The 27571-nt window shown below is 64.4% G+C and overlaps 1 protein-coding gene across 2 annotated transcripts in view; it reads right to left on the bottom strand.

Annotated features, from left to right (window-relative positions):
• The window catches only part of SND1 (staphylococcal nuclease and tudor domain containing 1), a 161364-nt gene extending 148593 nt beyond the window's left edge, over nucleotides 1-12771 (bottom strand). For both annotated transcript variants that reach the window (XM_082484025.1, XM_082484026.1), the window contains exons 1-4: nucleotides 12645-12771; nucleotides 8323-8472; nucleotides 6263-6383; nucleotides 1853-1931 (exon numbers count right to left, since the gene is read on the bottom strand). In XM_082484025.1, the coding sequence (XP_082340151.1) occupies nucleotides 1853-1931; nucleotides 6263-6383; nucleotides 8323-8472; nucleotides 12645-12719 (425 nt within the window). In that variant the 5' untranslated portion in view covers nucleotides 12720-12771. The remainder of the gene's footprint in view (nucleotides 1-1852; nucleotides 1932-6262; nucleotides 6384-8322; nucleotides 8473-12644) is intronic.
• Between the last annotated feature and the right edge of the window lie 14800 nt (nucleotides 12772-27571).

Below are 27571 nucleotides of genomic sequence, written 5' to 3'. Positions count from 1 at the left end.
TCAGTGGTGGGCTTGGCAGTGCTGGGGTGACGGTTGGACTTGATCTTAAAGGTCTTTTCCAACCTCAACGACTCAATGAGTCTAAAGTTGGTGCAAGAACCCCACTGGACTGCCAGGCGGAGGCTTTCCTCCCTCACTCCACCTCCACGCAGGAGGGGCAGAACCAGGACAGGGCAGCAAGAGCCGACTCCGGCTGAACCCCATCCATCCTACGGATGCCACCGGTCCTCGCCAGGCTCCACCGCTGGTGCTGCGCCCGCTCTCCCCGCAGCTCCTCGCCCCCAGCCCCAGCAGCACCGCAGGCTGGTGGCTCCTGCAGCCCCTCCAGCGCAGTCAGAGCGGCTTCCGCACCTCTCCCAGGCATCACCGCCCCGCGGTGCTCCCCGACCGTGCCAAAGCTGAGCCGTTGAACTCCACCAGCGGCACCCAGAGCCCACCAGCACCAGGCAGGGAGCACGCTCCCCGAGGGCTGGGGGCAGGGACTGGGGGACGCAGGCAGCAAGCAGGACCCGCCGGCACTCGAGGCTCCAGCGCCGGCAAGCCCGGGCACAAAATAACCCATCCGTGCCCTTGGCAATGCGCGCCCTGTTTACTCACCATACCTGTTTACGGGCTGCGCTACCGAAAACCCTGGGTGGAAAGCATCCAAGTGTGCCAGGAACAGTTTTAGGAAGCGACACGGGCAAGCTTCCAGCCCAGCAGGCTGCGGGGATGGAAATAGCGTCCCACCGGTATTTATAGCCGCGCCACAGAAACAACTTGCACCCCTGGAGCAGGATAGCCCGGGGCCACGCGCGGGGACGCTGGCACGCCACAGCCCAGGCCGTGCTTCCCCCTTGCTCCAGGACACGGCAGGGCGAAGCATCGCCATCGGGTCCGGTGGCATTGTTCTACCCAGACACAGGACGAGGGGCAGGAACATCACATCATCACCTTGAATGAAAGAGTCACCTCTCTTGAATCTCTGCTCTGCCCCGGTGAGGCCACATCTGGAGCACTGTGTCCAGTTTGGGGCTCCCTGGGTCAAGAAGGACAGGGAACTGCTGGAGAGGGTCCAGCAAAGGGCTACAGAGATGCTGAGTGGACTGGAGCATCTCTCTGCTGAGGAAGGGCTGAGGGCCGTGGGGCTGTTCAGTCTGGAGAAGAGAAGACTGAGGGGGATCTTATCAACGCTTATCAATCCCCAAAGGGCGGGTGCCGGGGGGTGGGAACGGTCTTTGTTCAGCGGTGCCCAGTGACAGGACAAGAGGGAACGGGCACAAAGGTGACCATAGGCAGTTCCATCTCAACCTGAGGAGGGACTTCTCTCCTGTGAGGGTGGCAGAGCACTGGCACAGCTGCCCAGAGAGGGGGGGAGTCTCCCCCTCTGGAGCCACTCCAGACCCGCCTGGACGTGTCCTGTGCCACTGCTGGAGGTGCCCCTGCTCTGGCGGGGGTGGGACTGGGGGAGCTCCAGGAGGTCCCTTCTGACCCTGACCAGTCTGGGATTCTGGGATGCTGTGAATTCAAGCGCCTCGACCCCATGCCAGGCCTTATTTTCCAGCAACCACAATCTTCAGAAGACTTTTTGCCCTGCAGCCCAGGGTCACAGCTCTGGTGCTTCAGCATCCAGGGCAAGGAGACGCCCGGCACCCCCTCCCCAACCCAACCCTAAAGCTGAGGGGTCACCACGCTGGGACACCGATGCCTGCGGAACCCGGGCACCGCAGAGAGCCCCGGAGCAGGGGCGGGTGCCCGGCCAAAGCCGAAGAACCCAACCGGCTCCGTGCCCGGGTGAATCACGGCAGAGGATGGGCACGGCCGCACAGCACGGGCTCACCGGGGCCGTGCAGGAACACAGCCGCATACGTACTTGTTGGCTCGGATCCCTTCCCGGCGGGAGGCCAGCCCTTCGGCCACGAGGGACTCGGCAATGTTCTCGCCACTGGTGTCTGCGGAGAGAGGAGGAGAGGAGTCAGCGGGATGAGCCACCAGCGCGCGGGGCTGCCCGGAGGCACACTGCAAAACATTCCCAAAATGATTTTAGCTAACAAGTGCCCGAGCAATCTGGGAGCAGAAGGCTCCTGTCCCCAGCCCCGTGTCCCAGCAGCACGTGGCCTTCACGATGCATCGAGCGGAGCAGCCCTGAGCTCTCCTGGGGACACCGTTTCCCCCAGACCGGGGCTAAGCGAGTGGGAAGGTGGCACGTTGCTGCCGGGCTGCAAGGCGTGCTGTCACCCAGGGCCACCTCCACGGGAAGGGGACATCCCCCGTGCCCCCAGGGGAGGCTGGCAATGCCCTCCCAGCACCAAAGGGGCTCTCTGGATTTCCGAGGAAGGCTGCGCTGCCAGCACGACCTGCAACGGGCACCGCTGCGCAAGGCGGCCTTCCTCTGCAGAAACATGGGGGGTTCACGGCTACCGGGAGGCAGAGCCCCTGGGGAGGTGGGGGACAAAGCCATGGTCCAGGGGGGATGCCAGGCAAGAGACAGCAGACACCGTCCCGCACCACATCCTGGTCTCTAAGTTGGAGAGATGTGGATTTGACAGATGGACCACTCGGTGGATAAAGAACTGGCTGGACAGTCGCACTCAAAGAGTTGTGGTCAACGGCTCGAGGTCAAAGTGGAGACCCACTATGAGTGGTGTTCCTCAGGGGTCGGCACTGGGACCCGTGCTGTTCAACACCTTTGTTGGTGACATGGACAATGTGATCAAGGGCACCCTCAGCAAGTTTGCCGATGACCCCAAGCTGTGTGGTGAGGTAGACGCGCTGGAGGGGAGGGATGACATCCAGAGGGACCTGGACAGGCTGGAAAGGTGGGCCCAAGCCAACATCATGAGGTCAAACCAGGCCAAGTGAGAGGTCCTACGTCTGGGTTGGGGCGATCCCAAGCACAACTCCAGGCTGGGCGGGGAATGGCTGGAGAGCAGCCCTGAGGAGAAGGACCTGCGGGTGCTGATTGACGAGAAGTTGAACGTGAGCGGGCAGTGTGCGATCGCAGCCCAGAAGGCCACCCGTATCCTGGACTGCATCAGAAGTGTGGCCAGCAGGGCGAGGGGGGGGATTCTGCGCCTATACTCTGCTCTGGGGGAACCCCACCTGGAGTACTGCATCCAGCTCTGGAGTCCCCAGCACAGGAAAGACATGGAGATGCTGGAGCGGGGCCAGAGGAGGCCACCGAGATGCTGGGAGGGCTGGAGCCCCTCTGCTGGGAGGACAGGCTGGGAGAGGTGGGGGGGTCAGCCTGGAGAAGAGAAGGCTCCGCGGAGACCTCCAAGCCCCTTCCAGTGCCTAAAGGGGCTCCAGGAGAGGTGGGGAGGGACTCTGGGTCGGGGGGGGGGGGGGGGGGGGGGGGGGGGGGGGGGGAAGCGACAGGATGAGGGGGAACGGTTTGACACTGACAGAGGGGAGATTGAAATGAGATATCGGGAAGAAATTCCTTATTGTGCGGGCGGTGAGCCCCTGGCGCAGGGTGCCCCGAGGAGCTGTGGCTGCCCCATCCCTGGAGGTGTTCAAGGCCGGGTTGGACGGGGCTGGGAGCGACCTGGGCTGGGGGGAGGTGTCCCTGCCCAGGGCAGGGGGTGGAATGAGATGGTCTTCAAGGTCCCTTCCCACCCAAATCATTCTGTGATAAACGGGAGGATTCAGGCAGAACGCCCCCGCTGCCCACGTGGAAGGGATGGCGCAGGGTTGCACAGCCCCGAGCCGCTGGGGAGGGGCTGCAGGGCACTGCCTGGACCCCCACCATTCCCCAGCACCTCCACTCCGGCTCAGCCACCACCAGTGAGCCATGGCAAGACCCCATCCCTCCAAATCCCCCACCCCTCCAAAGCCCGGAGCCGCAGACAGCTGCTGCATCGCTGCCAGGGAAGCTGTCGCAGCGTTTCCATATTAATAGTATTTTAAACCTTGACAAACTTCATCAGGAAACATTTTATGCTTCATTTCTCACCTCCGCGGTGTGACAGGCTGGGATTTAACAATAAGGACGACACCTACGCGGGAGGCACGGCATAAGAGTCCTTAACGTGGCAGACAACAAGGCTGCAGATGACTGAAAGGGAGCGATTCACTCATTGCGGTGTCACCGAACAAAAAAAACCCTTTCAAGGCTTATTTGTTGCAGACTGCGCTGTCGGGACCTGCCATGACTCCTGCTGGAGGACAGCCCGGGGGGGCGGGAAAGTGGAGAGCAGCATCCAAAACTATGATTCCCCCAAGAGGGGATCTCCATCCCAAAGGGCTTCCCAGTCCCCCAGCCCACCAGCAGACTGGAAGCTCAGGAATGAGCACGGAGGTAATTTCGATACCCAGTTATTTGTGGTCCTGGGGAACAGGCTCGTCCTGGCAGCACGTAGGGCTCTGCTCCCCTTTCTCGCAGTTCTTCGGACTGTTGGGGTCTCATGTTCCCGCACTGGAGGGGGACCCCCATAAGGACACGGGGGACGCTGGATGGAGCGCACTAGGATGCAGCAGCAATGGGAAGCCAGCCCAGGGCACCCTTGCAGCCACAGTGACGAGGTGCTGGTGGAAAGGGGGTCCAAGCAGGGCTATTGCCCACCCTGGGCCACGCCATCCAGCCAAGCCTCAAAACCTCCGAGGAGAGAGCTCCAGCCTCCCTGGGGAGCTGCGCGGCCACGAATGCACCCGCTGATCCCCTGCAGCGGGGAACGGGGAGCCAGCAGCGGTGCTGGGCGCTCTGGCCGCGCAGCAAAGCTGATGGCCGGCAATCCTGCCCAGGCAGCGGCACCGGCAACTCCTGCCACAGACCCAGAGGGAGCCTCTCCCCAGACCGTGGGCCACCTCCTTTCCCCCCTGGCCCTCCGCGCAACCCCCCCCTCGCTCCATTCGTGCCGCACCGCCTCGGGAAGAACCCCGTCAAACCGCCGTTTGCTGCTCGAGCCAACCTCCTGCGTCCATGCAGGAAAGGCTCCAAGTGCCACCGCGACGCCAGGGAACATATTTGGAGACAAGGATGCCTCGCGGCACCCGCTCACCCTTTCCAGTCTGGCTCTGCATGGCCGAGTTGCAAGCAGCAGTCTGCAGGGACACGGGGCTGAGGGCACCCGACCCCCCCCTGCGTACCAGAGCTACCCCAGGGGAGGCACCCCCAAAACTCAGCAGCCCCCGCGCTCTGGTACAGCCCCTCGCACACGCCTGGTCCCGCTCTCCTTCCCCCAACAGCAACGAGTTATCCCCCCAGAGCTTCCCACGGGAGAGACGGCTTCTGGAGAGCTCTGGCTGAGCCCAACCTACACCCCGGTCGTATCCCAAATATCCGAGTCACGGGGCTATCCTGGCTCCACACCGACTCTCTGGTGAGCACAGAGGTGCACCGTTCGCTCAGCGCATCTCCTCCCCCGTGCCAAGCCGGTGCATCCATCTGCCCCGGTGACCCTGCACCGCACAGCGCTGGAGGACGATCTGGGTCATGGTGAGTGTCCACCTCCCAGGAGCCCACCCGTGTCCAGCAGATCTCATCCCCCTTCTTGAAACCCACAGGGACGGGCAGTCCAACCAGGAGCTAAGCCCAGCAGAGCAGAGCGGCAGCAGGACACGGGCACCTCTAAGCTCCTTTCTTTCACCAGCCTGCATGGCTGAGGGCTAACCGTGAGGAGCCAGAGCCCAAAAACTCACCTGCCAGCACGGCTGGAACCAGAATCGGCCAGGGCTGTTGGCAGAGGGGACGCAGCACCCGGCAGAGTGCAGTCCGGCATCGCGCTCACCAGGAGAGGGGACCTAACCGGAGCCGAAGCCCAGCCGCACGAGCACCAAGAAGGCCACCCTGCCCCGAGCCGCCCTGCAGGCATCGCACAGCACTGGGGCTGAGCAGCTTCGCTGCCGGTGCTGCGCCACATCCTCAGGAGCCACAGGTAAACCTTTTGGGCGATTTCCATCAGCCGGAGAGGAGCACAAGATTTATACCAACAGAAAGGATGGCAGGGGAAAAACCTAGGGGAATCCTCCTTGCACCATGGCTTGCGTGCGGTGCATCAACCAGCGGGCGCAGCCTCGGAGAGCGCGGCCGTGCTCCCGCTCTGCGCAGCCTCGCAGGCAGCCGGCACCGCCGCCGGGCATCGCTTCCCTCCAAAACCTGGAGCTCCACCAAAAACTGGGCATGTTGGGACCGACACCGCGTCCCACCCCACCCTCTCGGTGAACAGCTCCCGCTGCGAGCACCACGCGCTCCTGCTGCATGCTCTGGCTGCGAGCACCGCACGCGAGCACCGCGCGCTCCCCGCCAGCCCTTTAGGCGCCCGACGGACCCCTTTGCACTCACCTTTCCCCAAGTACACCATCCCGTACTCCCGGCCCTGCGGGGTCTTGTACTCCACGGTAAAGCAGACCTCCTTTCCGATCAGCTTCTTCCGCAGGAACTCGCGAGCCGGGAACCCCCAGGGCTGGAGGGAAAGAAGTTGGAGAGCCAATGGGTCAAACGCAGCCGGGAAAGCCCAGAGCCTCCCCACCCCGGGGGGACCCGTGTGCTGCGTTAGCCCAGGACCGCGCTGGAGGCTGTTTGCAGCCCACGAGCTCGCAGAGGAACCGACCCCGTTACTCTGCAGCGGGAACACCCCCTCTCTCCCGCTCCATCCCCAGCAAAGGGGACCACGGTTGGTTTTCCAGCCCACATCACGCCCCTCGGGCACAGCCAAGACGCAGCCGGCAGAGCCCGGGACGGTTCCTGGGAGGGAAGGAGCAGGGCTGGAGCTGCGGTGGCACCGGGGGCTGGACCAGCCCCTGCTCCCAGGGACGTGGCGGGGGCTCCTCCAGCCCCTACCCAAGCCTGCGTGGGTGCCCGTGGTGAAGGAGCAGAGCGGGACGGGCCGTGGCAGCCGTGCCTGGCTGGGAGAAGCGGGTTCTCGTGTCCCCCAGCACCTCCCTGCACCGCGGCAGGAACACACCGGAGCCCCGGCGAGCTCAGCCCCACTCCACCGCAGCGGGTGGGTGGGGAACGCGGTCCGGAGGAGAGAACATGACGTGCTCATAAACAATTAGCAAACCTGACAGGCATAATTTTTTAAAAGAGTGACATTTAAAGGCTGAAGCAGTGTTTAGAAGACAAACTCCCCAGGGAGAGCAATTAGCTGCCAGCGCTCTGCACCACCCCCGGGGCTGGGAGGATGGGTGGCCGGGGCTGGGCTCCCTCCGACATAAACCTGCCGCTCCCGAGACTGCGGGCACAGGCAGCCATGCCCGCACCCAGTCTGCCAAAGCAACACCCCCGTGGCCCCCTGTGCCCCCAGCCCCGGGGCAGGCAAACCCCCACAGGTGTGTGCTGGCAGCGCAGTGAGCCCCCGGCACCCCGGGCTGCACCCCCCGCAGCGTGGCCAGCAGGGCGAGGGGGGATTGTGCCCCTCTGCTGCGCTCTGCTCTGCTCTGGGGAGACCCCCCCGCAGTGCTGCCTCCAGCTCGGGGGCCACCAACATCAGAAGGACATGGACCTGGTGGAGCGGGGCCAGAGGAGGCCACCGAGATGCTGGGAGGGCTGGAGCCCCTCTGCTGGGAGGACAGGCTGGGAGAGGTGGGGGGGTCAGCCTGGAGAAGAGAAGGCTCCGGGGAGACCTCCGAGCCCCTTCCAGTGCCTAAAGGGGCTCCAGGAGAGCTGGGGAGGGACTCTGGGTCAGGGAGGGGAGCCGTGGGACGAGGGGGAACGGTTTGACATTGACAGAGGGGAGACTATGATGAGATGTGAGGAAGAAATTCTGGGCTGTGCGGGCGGTGAGCCCCTGGCGCAGGGTGCCCCGAGAAGCTGTGGCTGCCCCATCCCTGGGGGTGGTCAAGGCCGGGTTGGACGGGGCTGGGGGGGGTGGCCCTGCCCGGGGCAGGGGTGGACTCCATGGCCTTTCACAGTCCCTTCCAACCCAAACCATTCTATAAGCTTGGAGGCACCACCAGCTTCCCCCAGTCCTGCAGACCTTGCCCAGCCGTGCCTGCTCCTCGCTTGCCACCCCCATCCTGGCCACGTGCATGACCACAGCGGGGTGAGACAAGAGAAACCAGCCCCAAAATCCACACTGGAGGGATGAAGCAAGGAAAGGATCTCTTAAAGGATGATTGAAGGGACTGTTTCATCCTACGTCCTGCAGCCACAGCACCCTGCATGTCCCCAGGCCGGGCAGGGGATAGCACTGGCGAGGGGGAACCTGCCTGCACCCCACGGGATGGCAACAGTGGGCCAGGCAGGGGCACGGATGATGCCTCTTGCAATGGCTGAGCTGAGGGTGCTGCAGTCCATGCAGCTGGAGTGGGGGGCAAAAGCCTGGGGGACCCCCACCCAGCTCAGCCCACGGTCCTCGGGGCAGGGGGGGCTGCGCGGCACCGCTGGCGGGAGGCACTCACCTCATCCGGGGTGTCCTTGGCATCCAGCTGGCCGGCGGCGGCGCGGCGGGCGAGGTTGCCGGCACGGATGTTGCTGAGGTTGATCTGGCGCTCGGGGGGCGGCCCACCTCGGGGCTGCCCTCGCACGATGATGGCGCAGCCCGACAGCACCTGCGGGGAGGCAGAGGCGTTACAGGGGGTCCCCCGGCAAAGGAGAGCAGCCGGGAGGGTGGGGAGGACGGACAGACTTCCAGGGATGGATCCTGCCCCCGGCAGGGCACGGGCAACTTGGCACCACAGGGCACAATTTCTCACAGGGCGGGTAGAGTCGGGAATTGCTCCTGCCCGGAGCTGCGGGATGGAGCCAAGCTCCGCAGCGGTACCTCTCAAACGCCCCATCCCCTCCTTCAGAGCGCAGCACAACTGCACTGTGGGGCGATCTCAGCGCGGCGGATAACACGAGGGACTTGGCAGATCGGGATCCCAGTGGTGACCCCTCAGAGGAACCCAGCCGGGCCATCGCCCACGCTGTTTTGGCTGCAGAGTGCTCTGAGCCGGGAGCACAGCTATGCTGGGCTGCCCCATCCCATCCCATCCCATCCCATCCCATCCCATCCCATCCCATCCCATCCCAGGCAGCTCTTACAGGAATGTTGAGCGAGGACCGTGCGCTACCGTGATGCTAAGACTTTTACCGGGGGGATCTGACCCGGTGGGAGCCGCAGGTACCAGCGATGGGGCTGGCCGCACCGTGCGCCCACGGCTGGTAACTTCAGCCAAGTGACTGAGGACAGCCCAATAAACCGGTCTGGGGAAAACTGCTGGGATAACCCCCAAAAATCACAGACACCCAAACGGAACCGCTCCTCCCTGCACCCGGCTCTATTACACCAACCTGCATCATCCCACCCTGCAAAAACCCCAGGGTGTCTCAACAGCCCCGTCCCCGTACGAGACCCCAAACCACCCACGGTGGCAGCAGGGCCAGCTCCAGCCGGGCTCCCGGCCAGCAGGGCGAGCGCGCTGGGGATCACCCTGTTCCCGTTTTAATCGGCGTTGGCTCCCTCACACGCGGGAGCGATGCTGCTGAAGCACTCGCAGAAAACCTCCGGGTTGGATTTCAGCACGTGACCTCCTGGTTCGCTGCCCACCCAAAATCCCCACGGATGCTCCCAGCGCATCCCCAAGCCAGAGGACTCCTGCCCCGTCGCAGGAGCCAGCCCGGCGCGGTGCCAGGGACACCGAAACAAGCCCTGCCGCGCCGCGGCACCACGCTCGCTGTTCCACATCACCTCCTGCACGGCAGAGACCGGCACGCCGCGTGAGCTACTGGGAATCGAGCTTCAAATTAAGCCTGAGCCGCACACAGAGCGATCCCCCGGCAAAGGCTCAATGCTCGATACTTAAGGACTTAGAGGTTTCATCGCTGTAATTAACCTTAATCTTTAATTTATAGGGCACGGGGAAACGAGTCAGATGCTGTAACTGTTTTATCCAATTACCGATACAAACCCCGGGTCCCGGGAAGGGGACAGGTTCATTGGCGGAGCTGCTCCGTGCTCCATGGGCGCACGCAGTGCTTCGGGGCGAGCACACAGCCAGCCCTCCCGCGGCCCCCGTCCCTGCCTGCCCAGTGGCCACACTGCTTGCCCACCGCTGCCCGGTTGGGGAACTGCACACGCCTTTCCGGGCTGCAGCTTCTGGCCAGGCTCGGGCAGCGACGGGACCGGGAGATGGTGCCACCACCGGGGCTTCCCCCTCCCCAAAGCAGCCCCGGCTCCCCCCTGCCAGCCCGAGCCGTGCTGGCCCTTGCTGGCAAACATCAGCCCGGCCGCCCCGTCAGTGCCGCCCCGCGCTCTGGCCAGAGGGAACCAGGCTTAAACCCAGCTAAAACCCGGCTGCAAAAGCGGTATTCAGCGCAGGCTGAGCCGAGAGCGCGACGGACGCACCAAGGCCGGGGCACGGCACAGGGACACGGGGCGGATGGACGCGGGTCCTGCGGCAGAGGCGTCCCCTGAGTGCAGGAGGGGACAGCACCGGGGTCCTGCCGGCACAGCCGGTGTCCAGAGCGGACACTGTGGGGCATGACAGGGTAATAACCCCCACAGGAATGGGAAGGAAGGTGGTGAGACGCGACGGCAGGGTCCCAACCAACTGGCATGGAAACCAACAGCCCTGGCTCGCTCTGTTTACCCAGAGACTCACCAACGCGGGGCCCCGGCTCAGCTCCGCGCCGGGGGGCCCCCCCTGCCGCCAGCCACGGCCGTGCCACGCTGCGCCGCACTCCTTCCAGCCCAGCCACCAACACCCAGTGCAGCCGGACCCCGACGTGCCCGACTGCCCCGAGCCCAGCCATGCCTGCCCGGGACCCCACGTGCTCCCCCGGCCCCCGAAAAGGAAGGAGCAAAGCCCAGTGCGGCTCCCGGTGCCTTTTACAGCCGGGGGAGCCGGCAGCTGCACAGCCCCGACCCCCATCGCCTCCCGCTCTTCACCTGCTCCGCTGCGCCAGGATGAGCCCCCTCCCCGCTCCCAAACTCCCCCCGTCCCGCTGCGACTTCTGGATAAATTGTGCATCAGGAAGGTGCAAAAAATTCCCCAAAACCTCCAAGTTCAAAAACTTCACCCACAACAGAGCACGTGGCCGGCACCACCCTGGCTGGCCCTGGCAGCTCCTGGCTCTAGAGACCATGGAGAGCCAGGGCCGCCCCCCAGCTCCCCGGGGTACCCCCCCGGGCGGGGATTTGGGGCTGGCTGCCCTGGAAAGGGAAGGGGGAGCACAGGGCACACCCCACGGAGCAGTTGGGGTGCCCGGCCAGCAACCCCGCAGGAGCCCCCCCGGGCATGGGACAGTGCGGTGTCTCCGGGAGCCGGTGCCCACCGGGCACAGCTGTCTCTCAGCCAGCAGACACCCACCATCCCACCCGAAAAATCACATTGTGGGTCCGCGTCCCCTTGGACAGAGCCAGGCCAGCACGAGCAGTCGAGCGAGGTTTTCCCTGAGCATCCCAAAATCTGTTTGTTGGGCACGAGATGGCAGGAGGCAGCGGGAAGAGCTCCCCACGCCGCCAGCGAGCTGAGGCAGGGGGAAGGCAGCGTCCCCAAACCTGTCCCCACCGCTGCAGCAAGCTGCGGGGTGACGTGACACCCCAAGCGAAGGTCTCATCCTGAAGGCAGCGGTGGGATTTGCAGCCGGTGCTGACACCTGCCTCAGGGGGGGCGGTGGGGACGACACCCAGCAGCTTGAGAAAGAACTGTATTTGGGCACAAGAAAAACCCGTTTTGGGGGAATGGGCACGCTGCAAAGCGCCTTTAGTGGCCAACGGGGTCAAAGACGGGAGCTGGGACAGTGCTGGCGCACGAGGCGCGACACAGACACGTGGGGAGGAGGGTGGGAACCCACCACCGCGAGCGGTGGGACACGGCCGGTAACGGGGAGGGCACTGGGAGGGAACACAGGGGACCCGGACACGGTGCCAGGGCTCCATCCCAGCGGCGGCTGCCGACCTTCGCCCTCCCAGTTCCCGCTGCCGGCACACGTGGGGACGTGACGCGGAGGGGCTCAGGGACCCTGTCCCACCGCTCCTTCCCGCGGGGACACCGCCAGGACGGGAAGAAGAGGAGCAGAACCCTGAGGGATGTCCCCACCAGCGGTGTCCCACAGGATGTTCCCACTCCTCAGAGCTGTGGGGGCTTCGGGGCCGGCGGCAGAGCGGGACCACCGGCTCCCCTGGCACTTGGGGGGGACCCCAAAGCTCTCCGAGCCCCTTCGCAGCAGCCGGGGTGGCGGGGCCGTAGGGCCCCGGGGCCAACTGTGCCCCAGGACAGGGTGGGGGGCTCAGGGTGCAGCCCCCCTCCAGCACCCCCTGCCTGGGGAGTGAGGGGGGGGGGATTCCCGGGGTGCAGCGAGGGGTCTCCGGGCTGCTGGGGAGAGGACAGCAGCACCGGGGGTGCAGGGCCAGGGGGGGACTACATGAGGGGGGAGGAGGGGGTCCCGGTTACCGGGACGGGAGGCAGGGAGCGGAGGGGGGTCCTGGCGGGGGCTGAGAGAGGTGGGGGTCCCGGCTACCTGCGGGGGCTGCGGGAGGTGGGGGTCCCGGCTACCGGGAGGAGGAGTGGAGGGGGGTCCTGGGCACCGGCGGGGGCTGCGGGAGGTGGGGATCCCGGTTACCGGGACGGGAGGTGGGGAGCGAAGGGGGGGTCTGGGGTACCGGTGGAACCTGCGGGAGGTGGGGGGGGTGTCAAGCACTGAGGGGGGGTCTGCGGCCCCGGTGCGGGCCAGCGGGCGCACGAGGCGGCGGGCGGGGCGGAGCGGAGCGCAGGGAGGCCCCGGGGGGAGCCCTTACCATCTTGACGATGCCGCGCTGGACGGCGAGGGGGGGCGCGGAGCCGCCCTGCCCGGGGGCGGCCGCGGAGGCCATGGCGGGGCGGGGGGCGACGGACGGGGCGAGCGCGGAGGGAACGGACGGGGCCCGGCGGGAGCGCGGAAGGGAGCCGCGGGGCGGGGCGAGGGACGGGGGCGGGGCCTCACCGCCGCCCCGCCCCGCCGCCCGGCGAACGGCCAACGGGAGGCCGGCCCCGCCGTCCGCTCCGCCCCGCCCCGCCGCGCCTCGGCCAATGGCGGCGCGCGGCGCCGCCGCTCCGGCCCGAAAGGCCGCCGCCGGGGGTGACGTCACGGGAGGGCCCCGCCCCGCGGAGGGAGGGGCGGGACTTCCGGGGCACGCGGCGCCAGGGACACGTCGGCAAAGGGCCGCCTGGGTTCCCACGTGGCCTCCCGCCGCGCCGGGGGCGGGGCCGGGCGGGGACACGCCCGCCTTTACGTCACCACCGCCACCCACCCCGCGTGCCTGCAGCGCCGAGCACCGGCGGCACCGGGGGGGCTGAACGCCGGGGATCCCCCAGCACGGCCCCACGGGGGGGGGGGGGGGGGGCAGGGGAGGGAGGACCGGGGGGCAGCCCCGGGGGGGGTCCCCTGACAGCCCCACGGGGGGGTCGGTGTCGGGGAGAGCGGGGGGGCAGCCCGGGGGGGAGGGGAGGGGATCCCCCAGCACAGCCCCGCGGGGGGGTCAGGTGAAGGGGAACCGGGGGGGCAGCCCCGGAAGGGGTCGGGGGTCCCCTAAGACAGCCCCCCGGCGGAGTTGGGGTCAGGGGATCCCCCAGGGCATTGGGGGGAGGAGGTTCCCCTTCCCATCTCACTCTTTCCTTTCCCCGTCAGCAGCTCTGCCCCCCCCCGGGGGTCCCCCACCCCGGCTCCCGCTGGCCTCGCTCAGGGGGGTGTAGGGTCACCGGCCCCCCCGGTGCCTGTCCCCTGTGCCTGTCCCCCCGTGGGGTAAAAGGGGAGCAGAATGGGGTACCCCACCCACCCCCCTGCTCAGCTGCTGCTGCGGGGGGGCCCATTTTGGCCCATTTTGGGGTGGGCAGCGGCACGGCAGGTCCCTGCTGGCCCACGGGCCAGCTGTGAGCATGGGCCACCCAGCAGCACCCATCCTGCACCCCCTCCCCAAGGCCACCCCCCCACGGACACCCGCACCCTACCGGGAGGCTGCAGCACCCACGGCGTCCGCGTCCTGCGAGGCGATGGGGGGCACCGGCACCGCAAGGCGGGGTCCGTCAGCCCCGTGGCCTCGACCACCCGAGGTCACCCAGCGGCGTCACGTCCTGGCAGCGGGGACTCGCAGTCCGGCAGCAGCTCCGGGATGTCCTCCCACCGGGGACACCGGCACAGCGCAGCCACCCATCCTCCGCTCCCATCCTCGGGTGACCCCAAACCCCCCCAGCCGGGGCCGAGGACCCGGGGAACGAGCGCAGGGCTGGGACCTGGGGTCGCTCCTGCTCTGCCCCAGCATGCCGCGGTGCCGCAGGCATGGCACCCAAGCCGGCAACCATCCAGCCGGTGGTTCATGCAGGGACAAGTGCTGTGCCATGCTTGGGAGGCGGATTTGGAGATGCCCCGGTGCTTACCCGGCCGGTGATGCCGTCCCCCAGCACGCCGGTCGCAGCATTGGGTGGCAGCCCTGCGGCGTGTCCCTCACCGCGGTGCCATGGCAGGGCCGGGTCCTCACACCCTGCCGCAGCCACCGCTCCGCTCAGCACTCGCCTCTGCCGGCTCTGGAGCTGCCGGAGCGGCACTGAGTCGTGTCATTTGTGGGTGGTATAAAACGATTATCCTCTCCTGGAGTGGTCACGTAGGGAATCAGGCAATTGCCTCTCTCTGCGTTCCCCGTGCCAGAGAACGGGAACGGGCTACCGGGAGCGGCTGCGGCAACAGCAGTCCCGTGTCCCACAGGGCAGCCGGACCCCATTGCACCGGGTGCCAAAGCCCCCCGAGCATGGGAGGGAGCCCACCCGTGCTCCACGGCCGCTGCTGCCGTGGGAGCAGGGATGCACCAATACGCGACGCGGGATGGCACCAACACCATTGCTGGGGCGCCCTGTCCGGGCACGGCCGCCACGGTCCCGGCGTTCCCCCCCCGCAGCCTCACTCCCCCCGGGAAGCGGGTGCACCGAATGCATCAGGGCTCTGCGGGAGAGGCTGGCTCCCACCTACGCGTTGGGGCCAGGACGGCGGGGATCGGGGCTGTGCCGCCCTGCTGGCATCTTCTACCTGTCCTGGGCACGTTTTGCAACCGTAATGATGTTTCTTTAACACAGGGTGTGGTTCCAACGCTCAAACCCAGCGGCGGTGCAGCCTTTGGCCCCTCTGCCGCAGCATCCCCGGGGGTTCGCCCCGACACTGCACTGCCCTTATGAAGTCTCCCACCCCGGGTCGGGCTGGTCCAGGAGGGATCCTCCTCCCAGCGCGCTCCCCGCCTGACGCAGCCCTCTGCCACTTTTAATTTTCTTGCTCGTTTTATGACAATTTATTTCTTTGTTTGTTTTCTCCCCTTTGTGCATTTCAATGTTTTGCACTGCATTTCATGAGCAAAGAGCAGGAAATCATTTCCTCTGCCCAAAACAATGGCAAAGCCGCCCCGTTACCCTGATTTATGGCATTTCTGGGCCCATGCCGCTGTCCTGGCTTGCGGCTGTGTCCCACCGGGCTGTGCCTGGGGAGGCGAAGGGGCACAGCATTGCTCCAGCTCCGGCTCCGGAGAGAGCATCTTCAAGCCCCAAGATTGCCTCTTTTAGCCAGAATATTTTAATAATCATCCTTTTGATCGAAAAGAAAAGTTAAAATGTAGGTGGAAACACTTAGATAAAGTAGGTTTTCTTGGTTGGCTGACTCATCTGGGCTTTTAACTTTGGTGTGTGCTTTCTGGAGGAGAAAAGAAAGGATATTTTTTTCCAGCCATCCCCAGTGCTCAGTGAGGAACGAGGTCACCTGCCGCAGAGAGAAAGCCCACAAAGATGCAGAACAGCCTCGCGCGTGTAGGAAGGAGCTACGGAGAGGAGGGGAAAGCTCCTCTCCCTGCCGGGGGGATTGCTCTGGGGTAACCGGACCGACCCCAGCCTGCGGCAGTGCCCAGCTTCGGTGCCACGGTGGGATGTGAGGACCCCTCCATCACCCCAGGGTCTCCTGCTATCACCAGCACTCAGCCTGGGTGGAAATTGGGGTCCCCAGGGAGGTTCCTGCCCTCATCACCCCTGCTCGGCCACCCCAACACTGCCGCAGGCTGTGTGAGACCCCTGCACCGCACCGATGCCTGGCCACGGTGTCATCACCATGTCCTTCACGTGCCGGGGGGGCACCCGGGTTATATTTCAACGCAGAGTCCATAAATATTCCATGTCGAGCGCTGACATTTTAATACAACGCGGAGCGATGTGTTTTGCCAGTAATTGGGGTGGAGGCGGCGTGGCTGAGAGGCACCGAGCCCCGGCGCGGCGATGCCAGTTGGTGTGCCGGGCCACGAGGCTGCGGGAAGGGGTCGGTCGCTGCCCCCCCCCCCAGGGTCCTGCCTGCAGAGCCCGGCTGAGCCCCAGCGGGACCCCCGGCGTGCACGGGCTGGGCGCAGCGCTGCAACACCGGGTGCCAGAAGGGACCTGGCTGGGGACCGTGCGGGTGCACTGGAATGGGCACGGGGTGTGAGCTCCCTGAGGAGCCCCGGGGGTTGCCCACCATCGGCAGGGCCGGTCGCAAGCCTCGTCCGCTCCTCCCTCCTCTCCCAGGGCCGCTTCTCCCATTAGAGCTTTCCAGTCCCCCCTCATCTCCTCCCGGCGGCTCAAGGTCCCCCATGGCCCTGCCATCCCCCTGCAAGGTCCCCCACCGCCCTGCCATCCCCCTGCAAGGTCCCCACCGCCCTGCCATCCCAGGGCAGCGGCACTTCACCCTCCTGTCCCATCCCGGGGCATCCCAGTGCTTTGCACGGGACCCTGCTGGTGCCACCACCCTCGTTAGCTGGAGAGGACCCACTGTGGTGGGTGATGTTCGGTCACTCCCGGCCATGTCCCCCCAGGACCAGCATGGAGGTGGCTCTCCGCCGGGGTGAGGAGGAGGAAAACCAGTCAGTGGGTGTCAGAGCATCTTAACGACCTGGTCTCCTCTTGGCAGAGGTGGTGAGGAATTCTCAAGTGCACTCCGAAGCCTATTAACGTCCCGTGTCAGCACCCCGTGTGCAGCCTCGCGACAGCACTCAGGACCTCCTGGTGCTTCGTTCGTTTGGGTGGGCAGCAGACGGTCCATGCCGGACGGGGGCTCTGCCCCTCCTGCTCCTTCTCCCATGGCAGCACCTGGGAATGAAGCCGCTTGATGGGTACTGGACAAAACCCCGGGCGGGAGCAACAACCATGTGGTACAGAGCGAACAACCTGCTACCAAAAATCTCGTGTAATAATTGCATTCCCTGTTCCACTCCCTCTGTGTCCTCGTTCCCGTGCAGTGCCGGTGGCACTAAGAGCGGCCGCGAGCTCTGCTTGCAGAGAGCTGGTCCCCTCCGTCCTCCCAACTCTTTGTCCCAAGTCCCTGCGGGGTCCTGTTTGCCCTCCCATGTACCTTCCCAGCCACACGCTCTGAGACCCCAAACCCCAGTATGTTCCCATTTCCTCACCACCAGCCCCAGGACCTGATACCAGCACAGACCCCCCCAGTGCAGGGGGCCAAGGGACCATTGCTCCCTGCTCTGGCTCGTTAGCACTGACGAGCATCGCCTGTGCTCCCAAGGCAGGGAAGCTGCTCGTCACCCCTTCCACCCAGGCCAAGGCTGTCTCCAGCTCCCAAAGGAGGAAAAACCTTCTGGACATCTCTGGTGGGATCAAGGGTGGGACTCTGGGAGGGAAACTGGTCCCTAAACCCCAGTTCAGCCCCAGACCCACTGACAGCAGCTCGGACCCTCCGGGCAGAGCTGCTCTGCCCCGAGCCGCAGCCGTGCGGGGCAGGGGTGTCTGCCCACGTTCCTCCCACCAGCACAGCATGGGAGACATGGGGAGAGGAGGACCCCAAAAGCACATCCTCAAGGACCCAGAGTCACCCACTTTGCTTTGGGGCTGCATCCCCCCAGGCAGACCCCCAAGCCCCAGGCAGGTCCCAGGACAGGGCAGGACCCCAGCTGCGGAGCATCCTCCGGCTAAACTCCCCAAATTGCACCCGCGAGTGCTGAGAGAGCTGGCAGATGTTATTGCTAGACCACTCCCCATCGTCTTTGAAAGGTCATGGAGAACAGGAGAGGTGCCTGAGGACTGGAGGAAGGCTGATATCACTCCGATCTTCAAAAAAGGCAAGAAGGAGGACCCAGGGAACTACAGACCAGTTAGTCTCACCTCTGTCCCTGGGAAGGTAATGGAGCGACTCATTCTGGATGTCATCTCCAAACACGTTGAGGAACAGGAAGTTATTGGAAGTGGTCAACATGGATTTACCAAGGGTAAATCGTGCTTGACCAATCTGATAGCTTTCTATGATGTTATAAGTGGTTGGCTGGATGAGGGGAGAGTCGTAGATGTCACCTACCTTGACTTTAGCAAGGCTTTTGACACTGTCTCCCATGACATCCTCATTAGGAAGCTGAGGAAGTATGGGCTAGATGAGGTGACAGTGAGGTGGATTGAGAGTTGGCTGCGGGACAGAACTCAGAGGGTTGTGATCAGCGGCACAGAGTCTAGTTGGAGGCCTGTAACCAGTGGTGTCCCCCAGGGGTCAATACTCGGTCCAATTTTGTCCAATATATTAATTAATGACCTGGATGAGGGGACAGAGTGTATCCTCAGCAAGTTCGCTGATGCTACCAAACTGGGTGGGGTGGCTGACACCCCAGAGGGCCGTGCTGCCATCCAGCGTGCCCTGGACAGGCTGGAGAGCTGGGCAGAGAAGAACCTAATGAGGTTCAACAAAAGCAAGTGCAAGGTCCTGCACCTGGGGAGGAAGAACGTAAAGCACCAGTATAGGTTAGGGGCGGACCTGCTGGGAAGTAGCTCTAAGGAGAAGGATCTGGGGGTCCTGGTAGACAGTAAATTATCCGTGAGCCAGCAATGTGCCCTTGTTGCCAAAAAGGCCAATGGAATCCTGGGCTGCATAGGGAAGAGTGTGGCCAGTAGGTCGAGGGAGGTCATTCTCCCCCTCTACTCTGTCCTGGTGAGGCCACAACTGGAATACTGTGTCCAGTTTTGGGCTCCCCAGTTCAAGAGGGACAGGGAACTGCTGGAGCGAGTCCAGCGAAGGGCAACTAAGATGATGAAGGGATTGGAGCATCTCCCCTATGAGGAAAGGCTGAGAGCGCTGTGACTCTTTAGCCTGGAGAAGAGAAGGCTGAGGGGAGACCTTATTATGGCGTACAAGTATCTAAAGGGTGGGTTGAAGGAGGATGGAGCCAGGCTCTTTTCAATGGTTCCCAGTGACAGGACGAGGGGCAATGGGCACAAGTTAGAACACAGGAAGTTCCGTTCAAATACACGGAAACACTTCTTTCCGGTGAGGGTGACAGAGCACCGGCACAGGCTGCCCAGGGAGGGGGGGAGTCCCCTTCTCTGGAGATGTTCAAGCCCCGCCTGGATGCAGTCCTGAGTGATGTGCTCTGGGCAGTCCTGCTTTGGCAGGGGAGTGGGGCTGGATGATCTCTGGAGGTCCCTTCCAACTCTGAAACTCCATGATGCCGTGATTCCATGAAATCCAGCTGGCAGCAGCACAGAGGAGCTCCTTCCCGGGTAGGCAGAGCTCAGCAATGCCCAGCCACCTGCAATTATCTTTGGTTGCAATTATGGATTAATAAAGACTTGTCAGAGCTCACATCTGCCCAGAGAGCTCAGGGTTTGGGGTGACCCCCGTGGGCTCTGCTTTCAGGTGTACCCACCTGTCCTGCTCCCCCTTCACCGCATGGGCCACCCGCGTCACCTGGAAATGCCACCGCTCAGAAAATGCGGTGCCGGTGGCTGCAGCCGGTCCCCGCTGTGCCGCTTCGCTGCAGGCTGGCTCCCCACGAACAGCATCTCCCGTTAGTCAAGAGCCAGCTTCTCATCTGCGCTCACTTAATTTCACGTAACGAGAGGTTTTAATCAAACTGTCGTGCTATACTAAGTCAAATGTCTTGCAGAAATCCAATTACCCTGTATCGTTGGATGTCTTTATTAGCCAGACATGAAATCTACTTTAAAAAGGAGATGGAGATGGAGATGGAGATGGAGATGGAGATGGAGATGGAGATGGAGATGGAGATGGAGATGGAGATGGAGATGGAGATGGAGACGAAGATGATGGATCCACTTGTCTGGACCCCCATCCCATGCAAACCCCCCGACAAGCCAGCAGCTGTGGTAGAGACCACCTTGGTGCTGAGCGGGTGCCAAACCGGCCCCCCAGCACCATGCCTGGGACATACCCTCCCTTTGGGACACCTGAAGTATTATGCTTACCACTGCAGCCCCCCGTGCCCCTGACGTGCTCCTGCTTCTGCCAGTGGTGTCAGCAGCAACACGGGTGCCCCCCTGGGGCAGGAGAGCCGGGTGCCGGCTTGCTGCAGGCAGCAAAGTCATCCTGCATGCCGGTGAGCCGGACTCTGCCCGGTGCCACCTCTGGAGAGCGGATCCAGTGATGAGTGGTGTTCTTCAGGGATTGGTACTGGGACTGGTGCTGTTTAACATCTTTGTTGGTGACATGGACAGTGGGGTCACGTGCATCCTCAGTGAGTTTGCTGATGACACCAAGCTATACGGTGCGGTGACACGCCAGAGGGACGGGATGCCATCCAGAGGGACCTGGACAGCCCTGCTGAGAAGGGCTTGGGGATGCTGGGGGGGGACACACTGGCCAGGAGCCTGCAATGTGCGCTGGCAGCACAGCGAGCCCCCGGCATCCCGGGCTGCACCCCCCGCAGCGTGGCCAGCAGGGCGAGGGGGGGCTGTGCCCCTCTGCTGCACTCTGCTCTGCTCTGGGGAGACCCCCCCGCAGTGCTGCCTCCAGCTCGGGGGCCTCAGCACAGGAGAGACATGGACCTGGTGGAGCGGGGCCAGAGGGGGCCCCGGAGCTGCTGGGAGGGCTGGAGCCCCTCTGCTGGGAGGACGGGCTGGGAGGGGGGGGGGGTCAGCCTGGAGAAGAGAAGGCTCCGGGGAGACCTCCGAGCCCCTTCCAGTGCCTAAAGGGGCTCCAGGAGAGCTGGGGGGGGGCTCTGGGTCAGGGAGGGGAGCCGTGGGACGAGGGGGAACGGTTTGACACTGAGAGAGGGGAGATTGAGATGAGATATTTGGAAGAAATTCTTCACTCTGAGGGCGGTGAGGCCCTGGCGCAGGGTGCCCCGAGAAGCTGTGGCTGCCCCATCCCTGGGGGTGTTCAAGACCAGGTTGGATGGGGCTGGGAGTGACCTGGGCTGGGGGGAGGTGTCCCTGCCCAGGGCAGGGGGTGGCACTGGATGATCTTTAAGGTCCCTTCCAACCCGATCCATTCTATGATTCTAGGGTCCCTTGGGACACAGCAGCCCTGAGGCTCTCGCAGCCCTGGGAGGCTGAGGAGGGGAGAGGGCTGCTGCAGAGACGGTGGCTTCTGGGAGAGGAGCACAGCCCGGGGAGCTCCCAGGGTCTCTGGTGGGGCCATGGGCAGCTGAGAACCCCACAGCAGCTCCTCCGCAGCCTGGGCAGGTCTCCTGCCTGCAAAGCTGCTCAGCATTGCACCGTGACCAGCAGTGTCCCAGCACAGACCCCGAGCTGCTGTTCCACCTCAGAGCCCTGGGGAGACACAGGGACAAGTGGGGAGACCCCAGGTCTGCCCCAGGGTGCAGCAAGGATGGGGCATGACTGCGAGAAAGCAGAAATTACCCCTCCTCTGCCCCAGCCCATGCCTCCCTCGCTGGCGGCTCTGCCAGTCATCTCTGGGCATCTGCAGAACCGCACCAGGAGCCTCCTGTGCCACAACCTCTGCTCCAGGCAAATGTTCCAGGTGGAAAATTGCCCGTTATCACGGAGGTGGGGAAAAAAATCTGTCCCTGGCAAAGGAATGCTTTTCCTGGGGGCAGGTGCTTAATTTTCCAATTTTTCATGTGTTTGGCTTCATTTTTCCGCTGCAGAGGAGGGACCATCCTCAGCCCCGGCTGCCCAGCCACACGGCAGGAGGCTGGGGAGGGCGTCCCCGGGGCCGGCTGCAGGGAAGGACCGAGGCTCCAGGGGCTCCACAGGGCATTTGGGAGGCCTGAGTGGCTGCTGCTCTTCCAGGCGCCCTTCCCCACCTGTCTGAGCCCAGGCTGGGATGGAGCCTGGAAATGGAGCAGCAGAGGAAAGCCCAGAAGAATATTGTGCCACTGCTTACACGGTGTGAAAGTACCCAACACTATCCTCTCTCCTGGGTTTCCTACATCTGGCTTCCTGCCTGCCTGCCTGCCTGCCTTCTCATCTTTTGCCTTTCTCCCCTTCCCTTATACACCACGGTGTACAAGGGCACATACAGTCAGGAGGTGATCAGCCAGCAAGGTCCCCAGGCCACTGGGCCAGTAACAACGCGTGCCAGCCCAGCGCCCTTGTCCTTCCCCTGGGAAGCACAGCGTCCCCATCCTGTCCTTAGGATGCTCAGCATCCTTGTCCTTTCCCTGGGAAGCACAGCATCCCCATCCTATTCCCAGGAAGCACGGCATCCCCATCCTGCCTCCGGGATGTTCAGCATCCCCATCCTGCCCTTGGGATGCTCAGCATCCCTGTTTTTCCCCCAGAAAGCACAGCATCCCCGTCCTACCCCTGAGATACTCAGCATCCTTGTCTTTCCCCTGGGATGGTCAGCATCCTTGTCTTCCCCTGGCAAGCACAGCATCCCCATCCTTCCCCAGGACACCCCAGCACCACCCCCACCACCCCCATTCCCCAGGTCACCCTCCCTCCTCCAGCCCCTCCCCAGGCGTTCTCATTTACGCTCCCAGGGGGGTGAAGGTGCCGGCGCTGGCTGCAGCGAGGGAATTCCCGAGTCCCGGCAGATCCCCGGCTGGAGGCACGGTCACTGCCACACATGTCTGACCAAGCGGGAGCCCGGCTTGGTGGCCCATGGCACTTGTTTCCAGAGTGGCTACCAGGGCACCTTCCACTTGCTCTTCACCAGAGAGACACCGCCTGGTCCTTCGGGCAGGCGAAGGCAGACAGGGAGGGAGCTGCCCTCCATGCTGCCATACCTCCCTCCCCTGCGCCGGCAGAGCACCCACGGGCAGCACCCCTAAACCCGCTGCCTCCCCAGGTGCTCTCACCCACTATGTAGGGGCAAATCCATGAAGTCGGATCCAAACCAACGCCGACAAACTGGGACCAGCACTGGGGTGCAGGACCAGGGGACATGGAGTTCCTGACCCAGGGCCCCCGCGCACCGTCAGCTCCCAGCGCGGGAGGTGCCTGCCCAGGCCCAGGGGAAGGCAGAAGAGGAGGAACTAGAAACCCCCCCAGCTCCTGCCCCATTCCCTCCCACCACACCCGTCCCTGTCCCCAGACTGCCCCGTTGTGCTGCACACCAGCACCAGCTGCACTTCCATACATGACGGAAATGTTGGCAAAAAGCTCTTCCTGAGATGTGGAGAAAGGTGGATAGGAGGAGACATGCAAGCAAGCACAAATACAGACAGCACAGTGGGACCTCTCCACCTCTCCATCTCTCCACCTCTCCACCTCTCCATCTCTGCACCTCTCCATCTTCCCACCTCTCCATCTCTCCATCTCTCCACCTCTCCACCTCTCCACCTCTCCATCTCTTCATCTCTCCATCTCTCCATATTCCCACCTCTCCACCTCTCCACCTCTCCATCTCTCCACCTCTCCACCTCTCCACCTCTCCATCTCTTCATCTCTCCATCTCTCCATATTCCCACCTCTCCACCTCTCCACCTCTCCATCTCTCCACCTCTCCACCTCTCCATCTCTCCATCTCTCCATCTCTCCATATTCCCACCTCTCCATCTCTCCATCTCTCCACCTCTCCATCTCCCAATCTCTCCACCTCCCCACCTCCCCATCTACCCTCCTCTCCCCTCCCCCGACTTCCCCCCCCCCCCGGTGCCCGCCCGCCCGTTTCCCGCCGCCCGTTCCCGCTCCACCCGCTGCGCCCGCGCCGCGCCGAGGACGCACCGCCCGGTCCCCGCCGCTCCCGCCTTCCCCGGCCCCGCCGGGCTCCGCCGCCCCCGCCGGGGCTCCGGCCGGCTCCGGGGGCTCGTCCCGCCGCCGGGGCAGCGCGGGGTCCCGCTCTCCGCCGCCGCTGCGGCCCGTGCGCCCCGCCGCTCCCCCGCCCGCCGCCGGCGCGCCCGTTCCCGGTGCGCACAGCCCCGGGGGGGCCGCCCCCGCCGCTCCCGGCCCCGCTCCGCCCGACACCCCCCCGCCCCGCTCGGCCCGGCCGGGGGGGGAGCGGCGGGACCCTCCCGCCGCCGCCGGACCCCCCCTCACCGGGACGGGGGACCCGGGGGGGGACACCCCTCCCCGCCGCCTCGTTACGCACGGGGCTGTCCCGGTCCGGGGGAGCCGTCGGGGCTCCCCGGTGACCGCGGCGGAGCAGAGGGGGCCCGGCCCCGTTTGCCAGCGCTCCCCGCGCCGACGGCAGCGCGACCCCGGCTCCCCCGGGCGGGTACGGGGGAGGGGGTGGCCGGGGCGCCCCGGGGATGGCGGGGGGGCGGCGCGGCGGTTCCCCCGGGGCCGGAGCCGGGCCGGGGCCCCGCGGGGCTGTGGTTAATGTGTAATTCGGAGCATATGGTATTTTGCAAAGGCGGGCGGCTGTGCGCGGAGCGCGGGGGCCGGGAGCGGGGTGCTAATAACGCTCAATTACTCGCGGGGCCGGGCGCGGAGGGCCGCGGTGCAGGGCTCCTCGCTGGCTAATATTTGCTCTTCAAATATTTTACTTGAAAGGTTTACAACGTGGGTTTGTTTTGTCGGGTGGTTTGTGGTGTAGGTTTTTTGTTTTGTTTTGTTTTTTTATCTCCCAAAGAAGGGGGCCATCTGTGCCGGGCCCTCGGGTGGCACAGCGGGACAGTCCCCGCGTTGCCCCATCCATCCAACCCCGGGGCCGCCCCGGTATTTGTATAACGCCGAGAGAAGAAAGAAAGTAAAGAAAAGAAGAAGAAGAAAAAAAAATATATTAAATAAATGTAATAAAACCGAACCTGGATTTATGATTGAATCCCATCTGGCAGCCCGTGGCTGTCCCTGTTTGTTTTGCGGGAGAGAAGCACCACCACCACCAGCCCCCCCCCCCCACCTCCCCAAATCCCCTGGAGAGGCTCCGCCGGGGGTTACCGGGGATGCTCGGGGCGGCGGAGGGTGTGCTGTCCACGGGGCGCTAGTGCTGAAATACCGGCGGTAACACCGGTACCGACTCATCGCCCGGCCCGGGGGGCTCCGTCGGGGCTCGGGGCCGGCTCGGGGGCCGGTGGCCCCGAGCCGGCCCCGAGCCCCGACGGAGCCCCCCGGGCCGGGCCAGCACTGGGCGCGGCCGTTCGTTCCCCATCGGGCCGCCCCTTCCTCCCCATCCTCCTCTTCCTCCTGCCCCGTGACATCACGGCCCCGCTCCCTCATCAACCGCTCCACACCACACCGGCAGGGCAGCACCCGGTTGGGCTCCCAAGGACGATCCGGTTCAGCTCCTTCGTGGCTCCACAGGTAACCCCTCGCACCCTTCCGGGCATCCCAGCTCTCAACCGCACGTTTTGGCACACGCGTGCACAAGTACATGCACAGATATGAGAGCACGGTGGCGCGGGTGCGTGCGAAAGCGCACGTGTGTGCAAGCCAAGCACGCAGAGAAAGGAGGACGTGCGCACTCACATGTGCGTTCACACGTGGAATCCGTACATATCGATGCACTCAGGTGCGCGGGCACGCGTGGTTACGTGTGCACAGACGCTTGCACGCACATGGGGTGTAGCAGGGAGCAAGCCTGGGTGTGGGACGGCTGCTCTGGGACAGGGGAGGTTGTGACTTCTAGTGGGAGGTGTCCCTGTCTATGGCAGAGGGGTTGGAACTCGATGATCTTAGAGGTCCTTTCCAACCTAAACTATTCTATGATTCTATGATTCTTGTCCTGTACAGCTATGGGAAGCAATTCCCGGTAGCGACGGGGTGGTGGAGGTGCCTTAATGCTGGGAAGGTTTTGGGCTTCCACCAGTTCTGAGCTGCTCTGGTCCAGGGTTACCCCTCTCCTCGCCTCTGCGTGCTGCGCATCGACCGAGCTCACCACCTCCCGGAGATCCCTCTGTGGCCGGAGTGGTGTTGTGGGCTCACACCTCTCATGGCTTTCCTGGTGCACCTGTGCCTCCTTGGGGAAAGAAATCCCTCTGTCGCCTCCCAAGCCCAGGGCAAAGCCGGGGAACACAGGCAGCCGCCGTGCTGGCCCCCGAGGGGATGCGCGTCCTGCCTGTACTGCTCATTCCACCCCTCCCGGAGCTGCCTGGTGCGCTTTGCTCCAGGGCGATCTGTCCCCTTCCTAACAAGCGGGATACTGGGTGCCCTGCACGTTCGCTTTTCACCTGCGGGAAATCTGCCGAGTCGTCCCCGTTGTTGGATTTATTTCGCTTTTGCTGAATTTTGTAACGGGGGTCTGTGTCTCCAAACACCGTTCCCAAGCCGGGCAGGGAAGCAGTGCCGAGGCTGCAGCGGGATTCGGGGACTGCAGCAGGGAGAGCCCTGTGCTGGGGGTGTCCAGGAGTTTTTGGGGTGTTTCAGGTTAAATCCTGAGTTTAACCAGGAGTGCTATCCAGGCTGTCGGGGTTTGGCAAGGCAGCAGTGGCAGCAGTAGCCGTCGATCTGTGTGGCACCTCTGTGGATTGGTGTACTGCTCGTTAATGAATGAGCAGGGAACGAGGGCAGCGGGGTTTTCCTGGAGAGAAGGGCTGGCGCCGGCGTCCTTGTGGAAATGTTCCCTCTCCCCCGTTTCCTGGGGCAGGGTGCTGCCCTGGTCCCCCCCAGCACCCCTCGCCGATGCCTGGCACTCGGAGATGTGCCACCTTTCCTCCCACTGCCACGGGGCCAAAACCTCCCGTGTCTCTGGTGACACCAGGGATGAGCTGGTGGTGACCGGTGCCTCCTGCCCTGGTTCCCACCGGGGCCATCTCCTACAGGAGGAATGGCTGCTCTGCCCCGCATTGTGGTCCCGGGTGGTCTCAGTGGCACCACCAGGACTTGGCAAAGCGTCTCTGCAGGGCTCCTGCAGGACCTGCTGCCATTGCGTCCCCGGCTGCCGGTAAATCCCCAGGGCGGGAGGAGGTGACACTCACGCCGCAGAACCCCGGGGGGCAGCGGGAGAGCTGTAGGGCAGGACGGGCAGGATGGGCAGTGCAGCAGGGATGTGCAGCACTCGCTCCAGGGGTGTTGGGTACGGCGGTGGTGTCCCACTGCCGGGACATCGGTGCCAAAACCCGTGGGGCTGCCTTAGGTCGGGATGTGGAGCGAGGGAAGGTGCGTGGGGGGCAGACAGAAGTGCAGGGGATGGGGAAAAGCATGGGGGCTCTGGGAGTGCGTGCACATGTGTAGGGGGGAACGCAGCCTCGATGATCTAAGCTGGCGGAGGAGGTGGCAGGGCGGTGGAGTATCTCCGACCAAGGGAGGGGGGGTCCTGTTAACCCGGTTGTGGCTCGCCTGTCTCTCCTTGGCTGGGTCAGGCTCCTGGCGCTGCAAACCCAGCCCCACGCCATCGGCTGCGGTGGAGCCACTCTGGATTTGCAATGGGAGCATGGAGCCAGACCCTCCCTCTGAAATAAATAAATACACGGAGAGATGGCAACGCTGCCAGCCAGGACATGAGGAGGAAGCGGTGATGCCACGCACAGATGTTTGTGCCTGGAGCAGCTGGAGAGGCAGCGGGGAAGGGTTAAAGTGGGTGATAAAGGGCTCGTGACTCCGCTCCGAAGCTGTGGCGCACAAAGCCAGAGCTCCCGATCATGTCAGCTCTGCTCCTGCCACCTCCTGC

This window comes from Vanellus vanellus, assembly GCF_965231255.1.
Source record: "Vanellus vanellus genome assembly, chromosome: 1".
Taxonomy (NCBI): Eukaryota; Metazoa; Chordata; class Aves; order Charadriiformes; family Charadriidae; genus Vanellus; species Vanellus vanellus.
The sequence above is the reverse complement of the archived record's forward strand: the minus strand, read 5'-3'. Positions and strand labels throughout refer to the sequence as shown.